At 69.2% G+C, this 15,284-nt stretch overlaps 2 protein-coding genes across 3 annotated transcripts in view; one reads left to right on the top strand and one right to left on the bottom strand.

The window, feature by feature from the left end:
- The window catches only part of OST4 (oligosaccharyltransferase complex subunit 4, non-catalytic), a 130,863-nt gene that overhangs the window by 29,684 nt on the left and 85,895 nt on the right, over positions 1-15,284 (bottom strand). The window lies entirely within an intron of this gene.
- The window catches only part of DNMT3A (DNA methyltransferase 3 alpha), a 46,643-nt gene that overhangs the window by 25,013 nt on the left and 6,346 nt on the right, over positions 1-15,284 (top strand). For both annotated transcript variants that reach the window (XM_052809540.1, XM_052809539.1), the window contains exons 5-15: positions 1,712-1,758; positions 2,502-2,648; positions 10,992-11,204; positions 11,319-11,477; positions 11,567-11,674; positions 12,270-12,426; positions 12,608-12,757; positions 13,035-13,079; positions 13,715-13,794; positions 13,982-14,094; positions 15,073-15,256. In XM_052809540.1, the coding sequence (XP_052665500.1) occupies positions 1,712-1,758; positions 2,502-2,648; positions 10,992-11,204; positions 11,319-11,477; positions 11,567-11,674; positions 12,270-12,426; positions 12,608-12,757; positions 13,035-13,079; positions 13,715-13,794; positions 13,982-14,094; positions 15,073-15,256 (1,403 nt within the window). The remainder of the gene's footprint in view (positions 1-1,711; positions 1,759-2,501; positions 2,649-10,991; positions 11,205-11,318; positions 11,478-11,566; positions 11,675-12,269; positions 12,427-12,607; positions 12,758-13,034; positions 13,080-13,714; positions 13,795-13,981; positions 14,095-15,072; positions 15,257-15,284) is intronic.

Raw genomic sequence — 15,284 nt, 5'->3', positions numbered from 1 at the left:
TCAGCTCCCGCTGCCTCGTGCCCAGCTGGCCAGAGGGCTCTCCCGGGCATCCTTCACCCCCTCATCCAGCACTCCTGCCTCCCTCGCTGCTTCCTCCTCCTCCCACGCTGGCTTTTCACCTCACGCTGCCCCTCTGACCCGGCATGGGGCCCACGACCTGCTCTTCCAGCGCTGCCCAAGCACGACTTACCAGCCACCCCATCAGCTCTGCACCCCTTCGCTGTCCGACCAAGTCCCGTCCCTGCCGAAATCCCCGGTGGGGGAAGGTCTCGGGCAGTCGGTAGCTGCATCCTGGCTTGTCGGTGCAGCGGGCCGGCAGAGAGCATGGGGCACGGCACTGCTGCAGGGTGCTGGGGCGGGCAGGAGCTGAGGCCGGGGTCTTTGCCGAGCCGCATCCGTGCCAGGCATGTGTGGGATAGCGGGGCCACTGCGGCCTGTCGCAGGAAGGCGCTGCGGCAGCCCTGGCACAGGTTACGGCCCGGCGCTGGGCTCTGCGCCCCCCAGCCGCGCAGCAAGCAGGGTGGCAGAGGGGTGGGGAGGCACCAGCTGCTTGTCCCCAGTTTGGTCGGTGCTCCCAGTTTGGCCAGTCCCAGTGCCTGGGTTGCTGGACCCAGTGACAGAGGGGACGAGCATCTCGGAAGAGGCCAGGTCCCCTCTCCTGTGCCTCAGTTTCCCCACCTGAGATCCCGGTGCCTGTGGGCAGGACCGGGAGGACAGGTTGCCCAGGCACCCCCAGGGCTTTCACACACTCCTGCCCTCACTACGGAGCCAGAAAGCTCGTGTCCCCCAGTGTCCCTCGCTGTCCGCCAGCACTCAGAGCAGGGCTCTCGGCCACTCTCCTGCTCGGGCCTCACTGCTTCTGGGGTGGGGGCTGGCTGCCATGGAGGGGTCTGGTCCCCACGGGCTGGCTGCGAGGGACTGTCTGGGTGTCACGTGGGGCTGCGTGGGCGTCCGGGGGGGCCGTGGCTGCAGCACAGCCCCAGGACCTGGGGGACGTTGCAGCAAAACAGGGCGCATGTTCAGCCGGCAAGGGGGCACGGGGGGTCCCAGCCGAGCCCCTCCCCTGCAGCCCAGGTCTGTGCCGGGCCGGCCAGGGCAAAGGGCGGAGGGATGCCGGCACCCAGGACGGAGGTCCCCTTCCCGGCACAGGCACCCACCGGCCCTGGCGGTGCCCGTGACGAGGCATGGGCGGGTGGGTGCCCCCGCATGTGCCCGCCGGCACACCCCACGCTCTGGCCCGGCTGCCCCCGCTTGGCCCCAGCCCCCAGCAGCTCAGGGTGCGCGGAGGTTTGCAGCCCCAGAAACGGTCGGTGTTATTTTTATCCACTTTCCTGGCAGCGGCTCGGCGCGTACCTGCAGCGTGCGAGATGTGCCGATAGCACAGGAAGCCAGCGGGGCTCCGCGCGCTTCCCCTGCCTGCTCCGGCCTCAGCGGGGGCTGCTCCCCCGGACCCCCCAGACCCCCCAGCCGGGGTGCGGGGAGGGGGCGCGGAAGCAGCCAGCTCACATCCCGGCAGCCGGCGTCCCCCGGGGAGCATGGCCCAGGCCTCGCACGGCGGCGATGGGTGCCCTTCCCCGGCCCAAAGCCGGCCCCCAGCCGGGCTGGGGGGTCCCAGGTGGGCTCCCTTCTCCCCTGCGGGGGCCCGGGTGCCCTGCCCCATAGCACCGAGCTGATCCCCCCAGCTGATGGCTCCTCTCTGTTCTGTGTGCAGGCAAGGAAGAGAAGGAAGAAAACAACTTCGACACCCTGAAAATGGAGGCAAGTATGTCCCGGGGCCAGGTCCCCGCTGGGGGCTGCACCGAGGCACCCGCAGGAGACGGGTACGGCCCTGCAGCCCACCGGCCAGCACGGTGCTCCCCGTGCCCGCGGGAACTGGCACCCTCGGGTCCCTCGGTGCCAGCAGCCATGGGGGAGCTGCAAGGGGGGGGGTCCCCAGCAGGACAGGGGTCGAAAAAAATAAGACCCTGCACCCCGACACAGCCGGGGTACCGGGCAGCACTTGCTTCTGTGCTGGGGACCAGACGGCACCGAGCCGTGGCCAGGCCGGTGAACCCCCCTCCATCCAGCCCACCTGCCCACGGGACAGCGCTTGCCCGGACTGACCCCTCGCCTCCCCCAGGTGCCCAGGCAGAGCACGTCAGCCTGGGGCAGATCCGTGCCCAGGACGGTGCCGACAGCGCCCGCCGAGGTGCAGCCAGCCACGGCATGGTGCCCAGTCCTGGTGCGGATGTGGGCCAGAGCATGTATGCGTGTGCACGTGTGTGTGCACCCACGCGGGCAGCGTCCCCCGTGCCCGTCTCCCCCGGCCAGTCCCAGCATGCCCAAGCGGGGTGCTGACCTCCAGCCCCCCCGAGCAGCTCCGCTCTGTCCCCCGTCCTCCCCTCTGCCCCCAAGAGCCCTGCCTGTCCCGGGCCACGGCTCCCACCACGCTGCCGTTCCTGGTGCCCGCGGCAGCGCTGGAGCCGTGGCCTTCAGCCTCCTCTCTCTTCCTCCGGCGGCAGGGCTCCCGCGGGCGGCTGCGCGGCGGGCTGGGCTGGGAGTCGAGCCTGCGGCAGCGGCCCATGCAGCGGCACACCTTCCAGGCTGGGGACCCCTACTACATCAGCAAGAGGAAGCGGGACGAGTGGCTGGCCCGTTGGAAGAGGGAGGTAAGGAGCTGGACGCCGCTGGAGTGAGCAGGGAGGGGGGACACCGCGGCGTGGCGGTGATGCCAGGACAGGGTGGGCTGCGCGGTGCTGCCCGGTTCGAGCACCCCAAGCCCCACGGCGTCTAGCTGTCTCCAAGGGTCCCACAGCGAATTGCAGCATCACTAATGACAGCAGGCAGAGCTCCGGCAAAATGGCACGCGCAGAGCGCTCTGCCGGCCACCGGCAGTGCCAGGGTGACCGGCTGCATGAGGGGTGGTCAGCGCAGGGTGGGGGCGTAGGCGGGCAACCCCCCCCACGCAGGGCACCCTGGCTTGTGCCATGCCGTGCCGCGGGGCTGGCGGTGGAGCGGGCGCTCCCCATGGGACCGCTGCGGCAGTGCCGCTGCACTGCCTGCACCCGGTATTTGCGCCATGGCGGGCAGCTTCACTTCTCGTGCCTGTGCCCCCCGCCGGGGCCCACCATAAGCCGGGGACCACCATAAGCCGGGGGCCAGGGGCCCAGTGTGCGCGGCCACCAGCGCAGGGGGCCTGCCGGCGCGGGCAGCGTGGGGCCCTTCCGCGGCATGTGCCGAGGGATGCGCGGGGATGTGCCGTTCCTGTCGGTTTCCCGGGGAACCAGTGCGCGCCGTGACGCAGCCGAAATCGGCCAAGCCGAGGGCAGCGGCGGGAGGCTGGGGCGGCGGCGGGAGCCCCGGCCGCGGCGCAGGCGCAGGGCTGCGGGCAGGCCGCGGTGCCGACAGCCGCTCCGGGGGGTCCTGTGGGGCAGGGGCTCTGCGGGCGCCCCGGTGGTCCCGTTCCCACCGGCGTCCCCACCGCTCCCGCCTCGCCCTGTTCTCTGCGTCGTCCCCCCGATGCCGGCGAGTCTCCCTGGCAACAGGTCCCCTCGCGCCACCGCCGCCCCCCCCGGCACTATTTATAGCCCCGCGCTGCCGAGCGCCGCCATGCTGGCACCGCGCAGGGGCAGGGGGAGGCTGGCACGGCCGGAGCATCCCACGGGGCACGGCTGGCACGGCCAGGCCATCCCCGTAGGGCACAGGGCACGGCTGGCACGGCCAGGGTGGCTGTGCCAGTGGATTTCGTGGATCAGCTCCTCCCGGGGTGGTCGGCATGGGCACAGGGGGTCCCGCCGCCCCGGGAGGGGCTGGCAGCCAGGGATGGGGGGGGGGATCACGGGTGCACCCAGGGTCTGCGTGCGGCTGCTGCCCGGGGCAGAGGTTTAGCCAGGCACAGGGTGGGCTGGTGGAGCCGGCGGGTGTCCTGGGGGGTGTCCCGGCCGGGGTGGGCACCCCCAGGCGCAGGTGGGCTGCGTGCCTGGAGGGGGGTTTGCCAAACGCGTGGTCGTGGTCGTGGTTTGCTGCCCCTGCCCGGCGTGGGGGGCACCAGCGATGCAGGCGTTTGCCTGCAGCCACAGAGCGGCGCAGCCCCGGTGCAGCCGCGCTCTGGCCACCAGCAGCACTGCAGCTGCTGCCGGCAGTGCCACGGACGGACCCCTGCGCCATGGGCTCTGGCCGTGGGCTGGCGGTGGCTGCCCCGGCGGTGCCCGGCCTCGCAACCCCCCACCCCTGCCCGCGCTGCGTGCCGGCCCGTGCAGGCAGCTGCCGGCCATGCTGTGTCACGCCAAGCGTGCGGGGCAAACCACAGCTCGGCACAGCCAGGGAGGTTGGTTGCAACCGCTGAGTAACAATTTTCCAACACACGGTTCGCTCGCCAAAACAAATGCAGATTCAGGTCAGCCAGAATCGCTCGTCAGCCAAAAATAATTGGGAAAAAATGCTAAAAAAATCAAAATACTTCTTTTGAGGAGTCTCTCATTCTCAAACAATGCTGAATTTAGCCGCGTTTAATTCTTTTATTTTTCTAATAAGAATAAGTGTTTTCTTTTCATTACGGGGAGAAAGCCTGAAACGTTTTCAGGCTGGATCAGCCTTTTGCCCCCGATCTCGGCTGACAACCGCCTGCGAGCTGCACACCCAGCACCAATTGTCACTTGCTGGTGGTGTCAGCGATGAGGTCCCCGGGGACGGGACATGCCACCCACAGCCCATGTGGCTCCGTCGCAGTGGGGAGCCTTGACCTTGCCCCCTGCTCCGGTGAGCTTCCCGTGCCGGACACGGTGCTGGCCGTGCTCCCATACAGCACTGGCCGTGCCCCAAAGGGGTTTGCTCCTTTGGGGGTGCCGAGGACCCAGAGGGCTGGGGGACAGAACCCCTTCCCAGGAAGGGGCCCCCACAGCACGGTCCCCCATGCCCGGCAAACCTGCCTGGCGCCGGCGCCAGCCCTGCCTCGTCTCGCCAAACTGGAGCCCTTCGGCACCGGCTATTTCCTCTGCGGAGGTCCCCAAACCTGTAATCAGTCACCTCTGGGGTGTATTTTTAGCGAGTGTAGCGGGCTGGTGGCATCCCATCGGCCAGGCATGGCCGCTCCTCATCCCCGGACGGTGCCGGGGCTTCCCCCACCATGTGGCAAGCACAGACCCGTGCCCCCCACGGCAGGGACACCCACCACCCGTGCACCAGCACGCCAGTGCTGTTTGGGGGGGGCAGAGGCTGCCTGGCAACGTCCCAGCAGCTTGGCTGGGGTCACCAGCCCTGCTGCAGCGGGGACAGGGGCGGCCTGGCCCCCTCCAGCCTTCCCTCCTCTTCCTCACCCCCCACAGCCTCTGAGGGCCATCACTGCCGCTCGCCAGCCCCAGGGCTGCAGCCGGAGGAGTAACGTACAGGTCCGGGCGCTGGCCCTTGCCCGTCCCTGCTGGGACACCCTCAGCTGGGCCCTGGTGTGGGCTGTGCACCCCTAACCCTGTGCCAGCCGAGGGGCAGGGCTGGGGATGGGGCAGGGGCAGAGGATGGAGATGGGATGAAGATAGAGATGGGAATGGGATGGGGATGAGGCAAGGACAGTGGATGGGGATGGGGCAGGGACAGGAGATGGAAATGGAGATGAGGATGGAGATGGAGATGAGGACCAGGATGGGATGGGGCAGGGACCGTGGATGGAGATGGGGATGGGATGAAGATGAAGATGGAGATGAAGATGGGGATGGGGCAAGGAACAGGGAAAGAGGATGGAGATGAGGGTGGGGGTTGGGACGAGGATGGAGCAGGGGCAAGGACAGGGAATGGGGATGGAGATGGGGGTGGGGATGAGGATGGAGCAGGGGATGGAGGTGGAGTGGGGATGAGGATGGAGATGGGGCAGGGGATGGGGGTGGAGGTAGGGCAGGAACAGGAACGGGGCAGGGGCTGGGCAGAGCTGCCTGTGGCCCGAGGGCAGGAGAGCCGGCGGTTGGGTTGATTGTCTGGATGTGCCCATCCCCTGGAGATCCAGCTTATCTCTGCTTTAACGACCGGTGGATGGGAGATTTCCTGCCTCTCGCCTGACTCTTGCCTCTCCCCGAGGACAAAGCAGAAGCACCCCCCCCAGCGGGAATCTCCTCTGGCCGGGGGTGGTTTGTGTCCAGATCATTTTATTCCAGGTCCCCAAAGCAGCTTTGTTGCTCTGGCATGGCCGAGAGGTGCTGGAGGGGACGGGGTGCCCGTGGGCTGCGACACCCCGCTGTGATGCCGAGGGGCCGGTGCTGCTCACCTCCTGGTTTTTGGGGTCCCTTGGGGTCCCAAGGGGGCTGCCTTGGGCGAGGCGGTTTGGCCAAGGTACCGTCCCGTCGGCCCCGGCACCCCTTGGGCAGGATGGGGGGTTCGTGGGGCAGGAGGGCTCTGCCGCCATCCCCCCTACCAGCCCCACAGCCCTCCCACCTGTGGGGCAGCCCCATGCCTGGGGGTGACAGCCATCCACCCCTTTGTCTCTCTACTCTGCAACACAAAAGGGTCCCGGAGCTCAGGAACCACCGCTCTGCAGGACACCGCCTGCCCGGGGGACCCTCGGGGACCCCCCCCCGCCCCAGGGCTGGCAGGGAGGGCAGCGGGGGCAGCAGCGCCTGCCGGGGTGCTGGCAGGGTCCGTCCTGGGGTGCCGGACACCCCAAGCATGTCCCACCACAGCCCGGGGCTGCCACTGCGGCTCCCACCTGGGCTCCTTGCTCTGCTTGGCATCGGTGAAAAACTCCCCTAAAACACCCCACCGTGCCGGGAGGGCAACGCCGGCACCCCGCAGCTCGGTCCTGCGCCCTGGGTGCTGCAGAAGGGCTCGAGCCAGCACCCCGCAGCACCCTGCCCGAGCCCCCGAGCAGCTCGGTGCCCGGCCTCCCACCCGGGGGTCCCACGGGGCACTGACCCTGCCTGCCGCCAGCGGTGGGGAAGGAGAGGGGACATGGTGGAGCCCACGGGTGACAGGCTGCTGCCAGGGTGGCTGGTGCTGCCGCCTCGTCCTCGTCGCCGGCCTCGTGACACCAGCAAAGCCCCTGCGGCCGCAGCCGGCCGTGCCGCCTGCCTGGCCTTTGTCCTGCCCACCACTGGGGACATCTCTTGGGGCGTCTGGCTGCTGGGGGGGTGTCTGAGTGCTCAGGGCTGTGCCTTGGGGGGGTCCGGAGTCGGGGGAACCTGCTTTGGGGTGCGTCAGCTCTCGTGTGTTGGGACATGTGGCTCTTCAGGGGCGTGCGTGGCACATCCCACTGCTGGGGAATGTGCCGTGGGGCAGGCAGGCAGTAGGGGACGTGTTTTGGGGTGTCCAGCTCTCCACGCGGCTGCAGCTCCTCTGCGGGGCCAGGGGTGATGGGGACAGTACCTGCCCCCCCGAATGCCTCAGCAGCCGCTGGCAGGGGCAGCCTGTCCCGGTGAGCCCACCGTCCTGGTGTCGGTCTGCCGCGGCCCCAGGCTCGGGGTGCCGCTGGGGCTGCAGACTGGCCTGAACTGGGACAGCTGAGTCCAGACCAGGCCAGTACTAGTGTCAGTGTGTGTGGATGGGCTGGACTGGGTGACGTGGTGCCAGGCCACTGCTGTGTGGGTCTGGGTTGAACTGGGTGATGGGGTCCCAGACCAGTGCCATGTCGGTGTGTGCCAATGGGCTGAACTGGGTGATGGGGTCCCAGACCAGTGCCGTGTGTGTCTGGGCTGAACTGGACGATGTGGTCGCAGACCAGTGCCATGTGTCTGGCCTGAACTGGGTGATGTGGTCCCAGACCAGTGCCGCATCGGTGTGTGCCAGTGGGTGAACTGGTTGATGGGGTCCCAGACCAGTGCTGTGTGTGTCTGGGCTGAACTGGGTGATGGGGTCCCGGACCACTGCTGTGTGGGTCTGGTGCCGAACTGGGTGATATAGTCCCAGACCAGTGCCATGTCGGTGTGTGCCAATGGGTGAACTGGATGATGGGGTCCCAGAGCAGTGCCGTGTGGGTCTGGGCTGAACTGGGTGACAGGGTCCCAGACGAGCGCCATGCAGGTCTGGGCTGAACTGGGTGATGCAGTCCCAGACCAGTGCCATGTGTGTCTGGTGCTGAACAGGGTGATGTGGTCCCAGACCAGTGCCATGTGGGTCAGGGCTGAACTCGGTGGTGTGGTCCCAGACCAGTGCTGCGTCAGTGTGTGCCAGTGGATGAACTGATTGATGGAGTCCCAGACCAGTGCTGCGTCGGTGTGTACCAATGGGTGAACTGGGTGATGGGGTCCCAGAGCAGTGCCGTGTGTGTCTGGGCTGAACTGGGTGATGGGGTCCCAGACCAGTGCCGTGTGTGTCTGGGCTGAACTGGGTGATGGGGTCCCAGACCAGTGCCGCATCAGTGTGTGCCAATGGGTGAACTGGGCAATGGGGTCCCAGACCAGTGCTGTGTGTGTCTGGGCTGAACTGGGTGATGGGGTCCCAGATCAGTGCCATGTCAGTGTGTGCCAATGGGCGAACTGGGTGATGGGGTCCCAGACCAGTGCCACGTCGGTGTGTGCCAATGGGTGAACTGGTTGGTGGGGTCCCAGACCAGTGCCGTGCGTGTCTGGGCTGAACTGGGCGATGGGGTCCCAGACCAGTGCCGCGTCAGTGTGTGCCAATGGATGAACTGGGTGACGTGGTCCCAGACCAGTGCTGCAGTCGGTGTGTGCCAATGGGTGAACTGGGTGGTGGGGTCCCAGACCAGTGCCGTGCGTGTCTGGGCTGAACTGGGCGATGGGGTCCCAGAGCAGTGCTGCGTCAGTGTGTGCCAACGGATGAACTGGGTGACGTGGTCCCAGACCAGTGCTGCGTCGGTGTGTGCCAATGGGCGAACTGGGTGGTGGGGTCCCAGACCAGTGCGGTGTGTGTCTGGGCTGAACTGGGCGATGGGGTCCCAGACCAGCATCCGTACTGGGCTGAACTGGTGCAGCGGGGCCGGTGCCAGCCCGTAGCGGCCAGCCAGTCCCCAACTGGTCTGCCACTGGGGCGAACTGGGCCGGCGGGGGTAGGGTGTGGGGGGGCCGGCAGGCCCGGAGCCCCCCGGGCGGATTCCTGCCGTGCCGGGGCGAGGCCCCCCGGGGCGCCGCCGCCCCCCCCCCCCCCCCGTCCCGCCGCTCTGCAGCACAAAGGGGCCGGGGGGGCCGCGGCCCCCGGACAAAAGGCGGCGCGGAGCGGCCCCGCGGCGGGGAGGCCGCCCCAGCCCAGCCCGGACGGGATCGCTGCCGCCGGGCCGGTGAGTACCGAGCGGGCCCGGCCCGGGTGAGCGCGGAGCAACGCCCCCCGGCCCCGGCCCCGGCCCCGGCCCCGGCCCAGCCCGCTGCTGCCGCCCGACCCCGGGTCCGGGCCTGGGGAGCGGGGGAAGGTGCCGGGGTGGCCGGGGAGCCGAGCCCGGGACTGCACGGGACCGGACCGCGGGGAGACACCGGAGCCGAGCCGAGCGGGAGCGGGCCACGGTGAGAGAGCCGAGCGGGGCCGAGCCGAGCCGGACTGAGCCGAGCGGGGCCGAGCCGACTTGCCGAGCGGAGCCGAGCCGACCCGAGTGAGTCGCCGAGCGGAGCCGAGCCGGGCCGAGGCGCGGGCGGGGGGGGGGGGGGGGGGGGCCGAGCCGGGCTGTCCCCTCGGCGCCGCGCGGCCCCTCCCCGCCGCAGCCAACCAGCCGGGCCGGGAGGCACCATGTGACCCGGGGATCCCAGACAAAGAACCGCCGGCCCTGCCCCCGCGGCCCGGACCGGACCGGACCGGCTCGGCTCGGTTCGGCTCAGTCCGGCTCGGCTCGGCTCGGCTCGACCCGGCTCGGCTCGGCTCAGTCCGGCCCGGCTCGGCTCGGCTCAGTCCGGCCCGGCTTGGCTCGGCTCAGTTCGGCTCGGCTCGGCTCGGTCCGGCCCGCCGCGGCGCCCAGCCCGCATGGGTAGGTGGCCACCGCGGGGAGGACGGCCCGGCTCGGCTCGGCTCGGCTGAGCCCGGCGCTTCCCTGCACCGCTGGGCTTAGTGGCCCGGCCCGGCCCGGCCCGGCCAGCGCAGTTCAGCACGCTCGGCCCGGGGACAGCGGGTGCCCGGGCAGGGGAGGGCCGCGGGGCGGGGAGGGGGGGGGGTGGTCCGACGTGGGGGGTACCGGGCGACCCGGAGAAGGGTGACACGGGTCTGGGGGGTGCTGGGTGTCCCGGGATATCCCGGGTGCAGCGGGTGACCCGGTGCTGCGCCCCGGAACAGAGGTGGAGGGTGCTGGGGGGGGGGGTGTGCTCTCGGAATGGAGCTGCACCCCGGTGCAGGCGCTGGGGGGGGTCCGGGGGGGTCAGGAGGGACCGGGATCTCCAGGGCAGAGAGGAGCCGGGGGCGAGGGGACATGGACAAGCCCTGGGGGGCTGTGCCCTCAGGGAGGGGAAGGGGTCGAGGGGGGGGCCAGACAGGGGACCTGGCATGGCAGCAAGGCTGGGCAGGGGGGGCCAGGCCAGCCCCCAGGCCGGGATGGGGGTGGGACGGCACGCAGGGCTCCAGCACCGGTGCCATCGCTCCGCTGGCATCGCTGGGGGGGCGAGGGCCGTGTCCTGGGGGGACGTACCCCTGGGGGAGCCAGGCTGGGAGCAGGGACAGTCCCCCCCGGGGGGGGGGGGGCAGAGCAGGGGCAGCCCCTTGGCGGGGGGGCAGTTGCCACCTTTTTCCCCCAGAGCCACCCCCGGCAGCTTTGCCAACGCTCCCCAAGCTGTCCCCTCCTGACCGCAGAGGGAAACTGAGGCACGGGCACTAAGGGGAGCACCCCAAGCCTGCGGGGACGGGGCAGGGGAGTGGTGGCTGGGGGCAGCAGGGCCGTGCAGGTTGAGGGGTCCACGGCTGCCCAGAGAGGCTTTTGGGGGGCTGCCCTGGGGGGCTGCCAGGCTCATAGCAGGGTGTGGGTGGCACTGCCGAGCTCGCCCCCCACCCAGCCGGGCTGGCCCAAGGCACCCTGCCCACCCCTGCCTGCCCCTGCCCGCATGTCGGGGCACCGGGTGAGCAATGCCCCACAGCTCTGCCCTGACCGGTGTGTGTCCCTTCCGCAGGCGGAGAAGAAGGCAAAGGTGATCGCTGTCATGAACGTGGTGGAGGAGACGCCGCGGGCAGAGCCCCAGAAGGAGGAGGAGGCCAGCCCCCCCGCCTCGCAGCAGCCCACCGACCCTGCCTCGCCCAACGTGGCCACCACGCCTGAGCCAGTGGTGGCCGACGCCGTCGACAAGAACACCTCCAAGTCGGCCGACGACGAGCCCGAGTACGAGGTGAGGGCAGGGCCGGCTGGGTGTGGAGGGGTTTGCGGGGCTGCTGCCCCCCAGGGACGCGGGCACCCCTTCTCCACCGGCCTCTGACCTTCCTCCCGTCTCCTCGCGGCGCAGGATGGCCGGGGCTTCGGTATCGGCGAGCTGGTGTGGGGCAAGCTGCGCGGCTTCTCCTGGTGGCCCGGGCGCATCGTCTCCTGGTGGATGACGGGCCGGAGCCGGGCGGCCGAGGGCACCCGCTGGGTGATGTGGTTCGGGGACGGCAAGTTCTCGGTGGTAAGTGGCACCCATGAGGCGGGGGTCCGGCAGCCCCCTCTGTCCCCAGGCGTCCCCTCCCGGGCTCACGGCCGCATCCTGTCCCCCAGGTCTGCGTAGAGAAGCTCTTGCCGCTCAGCTCCTTCGCCAGCGCCTTCCACCAGGCCACCTACAACAAGCAGCCCATGTACCGCAAAGCCATCTACGAGGTGCTGCAGGTGAGCACCGGCGGCTGCAGGCCGGCACCGGCTGTGGGGGGGCACCGGCCCCAGCACCGGGAGGTTGGGGGGACATGGGTGCCCAAGCGGGTCCGTCCTGCCAGCCCCGGACAGGGTGTGTGGGAGCAGGCAGCTGCCCCTCTGCCCCACCAGGATCTGGCCCTGCCTCACCTCCTGCACCCAGCAGCATCCTGGGGGGCACAGGGTGTCTCTTAAAAGGGTGGGGGATCTAGGGGACTCTGTAAGTGACATCTTGGGGGTGTCTGGGAATCTCTTGTCCTAGCCAAGGGTGTCTGGAGGTCTGCTGGGGAAGCTATAGGGGAGTTTGGGGTCTCTGGGGAGTTGCTGAAGTCCTTGTGGGGTGATGCTGGGGAGGTCCTGGCTTTCTGGGGGTCTCTTGGCAGTGCTGGGAGGTGTTGGGGGTTTCTTGTGGCGCAATGTGGGGGAGTCTGACCATGTAGGTCCCTTTGGGGCTGGGGGCTGCCTGGCTGGGCAAAGTGGGCAGCGTCTGGAGCAGCTGGGGCAGGGGTCTGAAGATGGGGACCCCCTCAGCAGGGTGGGTGGGTGATGGCTGGGCCTGCGGCTCCCCTGGCAGGTGGCAAGCAGCAGAGCAGGGAAGATCTTCCCGGCATGCCCCGAAAACGACGAGACGGACACCTCCAAGGTGGTGGAGATCCAGAACAAGCAGATGATCGAGTGGGCCCTGGGCGGCTTCCAGCCCTCCGGCCCCAAGGGCCTGGAGCCCCCCGAAGGTGAGCGGGGGGAGGCTGAGTGGCCTTGGCGAGTGTCCCCCAGGACCCTCGGCCGTTGACTCCGGCGTCACCGGGGTGGTGTGGGCTTGGGCAGAGGAAGCGCCGTGGGGCGGGCAGGTCTCCCTGCGGGCGCGCAGGGCCGTCGGGACCCCGCTGACGGGACCCCATGCGCCCCTTGCAGAGGAGCGAAACCCCTACAAAGAAGTTTACACGGAGATGTGGGTAGAGCCAGAAGCAGCCGCCTACGCACCGCCCCCGCCCGCCAAAAAACCCAGGAAAAGCACAACAGAGAAGCCCAAGGTCAAGGAGATCATCGACGAACGCACCCGAGGTACCGCCCGGGGGGTCGGGGATGCCCCCGCGCCCACCCACCCACCCTCCACGGGTTTTTCTCAGCTGTGACCCTGCCAGGTCTTTGTCCCGGTGCCGGGAGGGCCGTGCTCACCCTGGGGGGGAGCTGTGGGGCAAAAGCTGCTCTGGGCCAGGTCCCGCTCTCCATCGGGGACCTTCCCTCCCGCAGGTCCCCTGCCTTCACCCCCTGCGGGGGCTGTGTGGAGGGGACCTGGCTGGGGCAGGGCCAGTGCCCTGACACCTCTCTCCCTCCCCAGAGCGGCTCGTTTACGAGGTCCGGCAGAAATGCAGAAACATCGAAGGTGAGCGTGGGGCAGTGCCCGGCTCCGGGGCTGGGACACATCCTGCTCCCCGGGGACAGGGACAGGGTGGAGGGTCCCTCCCCAGCCAGGCACCAATTCTGGCTGTAGAGCTGAGAGGCAGAGAGGGCTCGGAGGGGCAGGGAGGGCCAGAGGACAGGCTTGTCCCATCCCTCAGCCTGGCTGGCAGCAGGGACAGCAGCAGCCGTGACGGTGGACTGCTCCGGACGGTGGTGGGGACCCTTGGGACGCTGCACGGGGCTGGGGTCACCAGCACAGGAAGGGCTGAGCCTGGGCATGGAGTGAGGCAGGGCCAGCGGGGGGGGGGGGGGGGGCTGTGTGGGGCCAGGATGGGGACGGGGAGGCGGTGGGAGCCCTGCTACGCTGTCCCCAGGATTGGTCCCCGTCATACCGCAGTGGCTGTCCCGGTGGCACCAGCAGTTTGGGGTTGGGCTCTGCCGCTCCCTGGCTCAGGGGGGTGAAGCTGGTGTGACCCGGACACGGGGATGAGCGTTTGCTGGGGGTGGCAGCAAGACGTGGCTTGGGGTCAGGCTGCTCCCCGTGTGCTGGGCTTGCCCTGATCCGGGGTGCCAGGGGGTGGCAGAGACTGGGGCTTACGTCTCCCCTCCTGTCCCCAGACATCTGCATCTCCTGCGGGAGCCTCAACGTGACCTTGGAGCACCCTCTATTTATCGGAGGAATGTGCCAAAACTGCAAGGTACGGCGTGGCACAGGCAGCCCCAGCGCCAGGCAAGCGGGCACGGCCGGGTCCCCCCCAACGCCCTGTCCCGAAGGCCTACCTGCCAGGCCGCTCTGCCAGGAGCTGCCCCGGTGCCCTCGCAGCAGCATCCCGGCACGGGGCTCGGGCCGTGCCGCACCGCACTCACACCTTGGCTCTCCCCCAGAACTGCTTCTTGGAGTGCGCATACCAGTACGACGACGATGGCTACCAGTCCTACTGCACCATCTGCTGCGGTGGCCGCGAGGTGCTCATGTGCGGCAACAACAACTGCTGCAGGTCAGGGGCTGCCATCTCGGCACGGGGCTGGGGAGGTTTCGGTGATGCCATGGTCCTGGCGTGGGGCTGGGAGGTTTCAGTGATGCTGCAGTCCTGGCATGGGGCTAGAGAGGTTTTGGGAATGCCACGGTCCTGGCGTGGGGTTTTGGTGATGCCAGTCCTGGTGTGGGGCTGGGACGTTTTGGTGATGACAGTCTCAGTATGGGACTGGGAGGTTTTGGTGGTGCCACAGTCCCAGTGGGGCATTTTGGTGATGCCTCAGTCCTGGCATGAGGCTGGGCAGGTTTTGGTGATGCCCTGGTCCTGGTGTGGGGCTGGGGGATGTTGTGGCAATGTCCCAGTCCCAGCATGGGGCTGGGAAGTTTTGGTGATGCCATAGTCTCGGTATGGGACTGGGGAGGTTTTGGTGATTCTACAGTCTGATGTGGAGCAGGGGTGGTTTTGGTGGTGCCCCAGTCCTGGCATGGGAATTTGGGGATGCCAGTCCTGGTTTAGGGCTGGGGCGTTTTGGTGATGCCCCAGTCTCGGTACGGGGCTGGGGAGGTTTTGGTGGTGCCCCAGTCCTGGCAAGGGACTGGGAGGTTTTGGTGGCACCACAGTCCCAGCGTGGGGCTTTGGTGATGCCCCAGTCCTGACATGGGGCTGGGGAGGTTTTGGTGATGCCAGTCCTGGTGTAGGGCTGGGAGGTTTCAATGATACCACAAGTACCACCTGCGGGTCTTTGCATGGGGCTGGCGGAGGTTGGGGCAGCGCGCCAGGTCCCGGCGTGCCTCCCTGCCACTGGCCTTCGAGGGACGTGGCCGCAGCCTGGCCTTAGTCCCGCTGGGGCCGCGCAGCTGGCTGAGACAGCACGGCCGTGCCGGGGACGCCGTCCCCCCACCGCTGCCTGCACTCACCCCCCAGCATCCCATAGCGGGGATGCTGCCGGGGGGCACCGGACCCAGCCCCGCCACTGACACCGGCTCCCGGCTCTCCCAGGTGCTTCTGCGTGGAGTGCGTGGACCTGCTGGTGGGCCCGGGGGCGGCCCAGGCGGCCATCAAGGAGGACCCCTGGAACTGCTACATGTGCGGCCATAAGGGCGTCTACGGGCTGCTGCGGCGGCGGGAGGACTGGCCCTCGCGCCTCCAGATGTTCTTCGCCAACAACCACGACCAGGAGTTTGTGAGTGCCCCTGCAGAAGGACCCCCCG

The sequence above is a fragment of the Harpia harpyja genome, chromosome 15, assembly GCF_026419915.1.
Source record: "Harpia harpyja isolate bHarHar1 chromosome 15, bHarHar1 primary haplotype, whole genome shotgun sequence".
Lineage (NCBI taxonomy): Eukaryota > Metazoa > Chordata > Aves > Accipitriformes > Accipitridae > Harpia > Harpia harpyja.
This window is presented reverse-complemented; position numbering and strand designations above follow the sequence as displayed.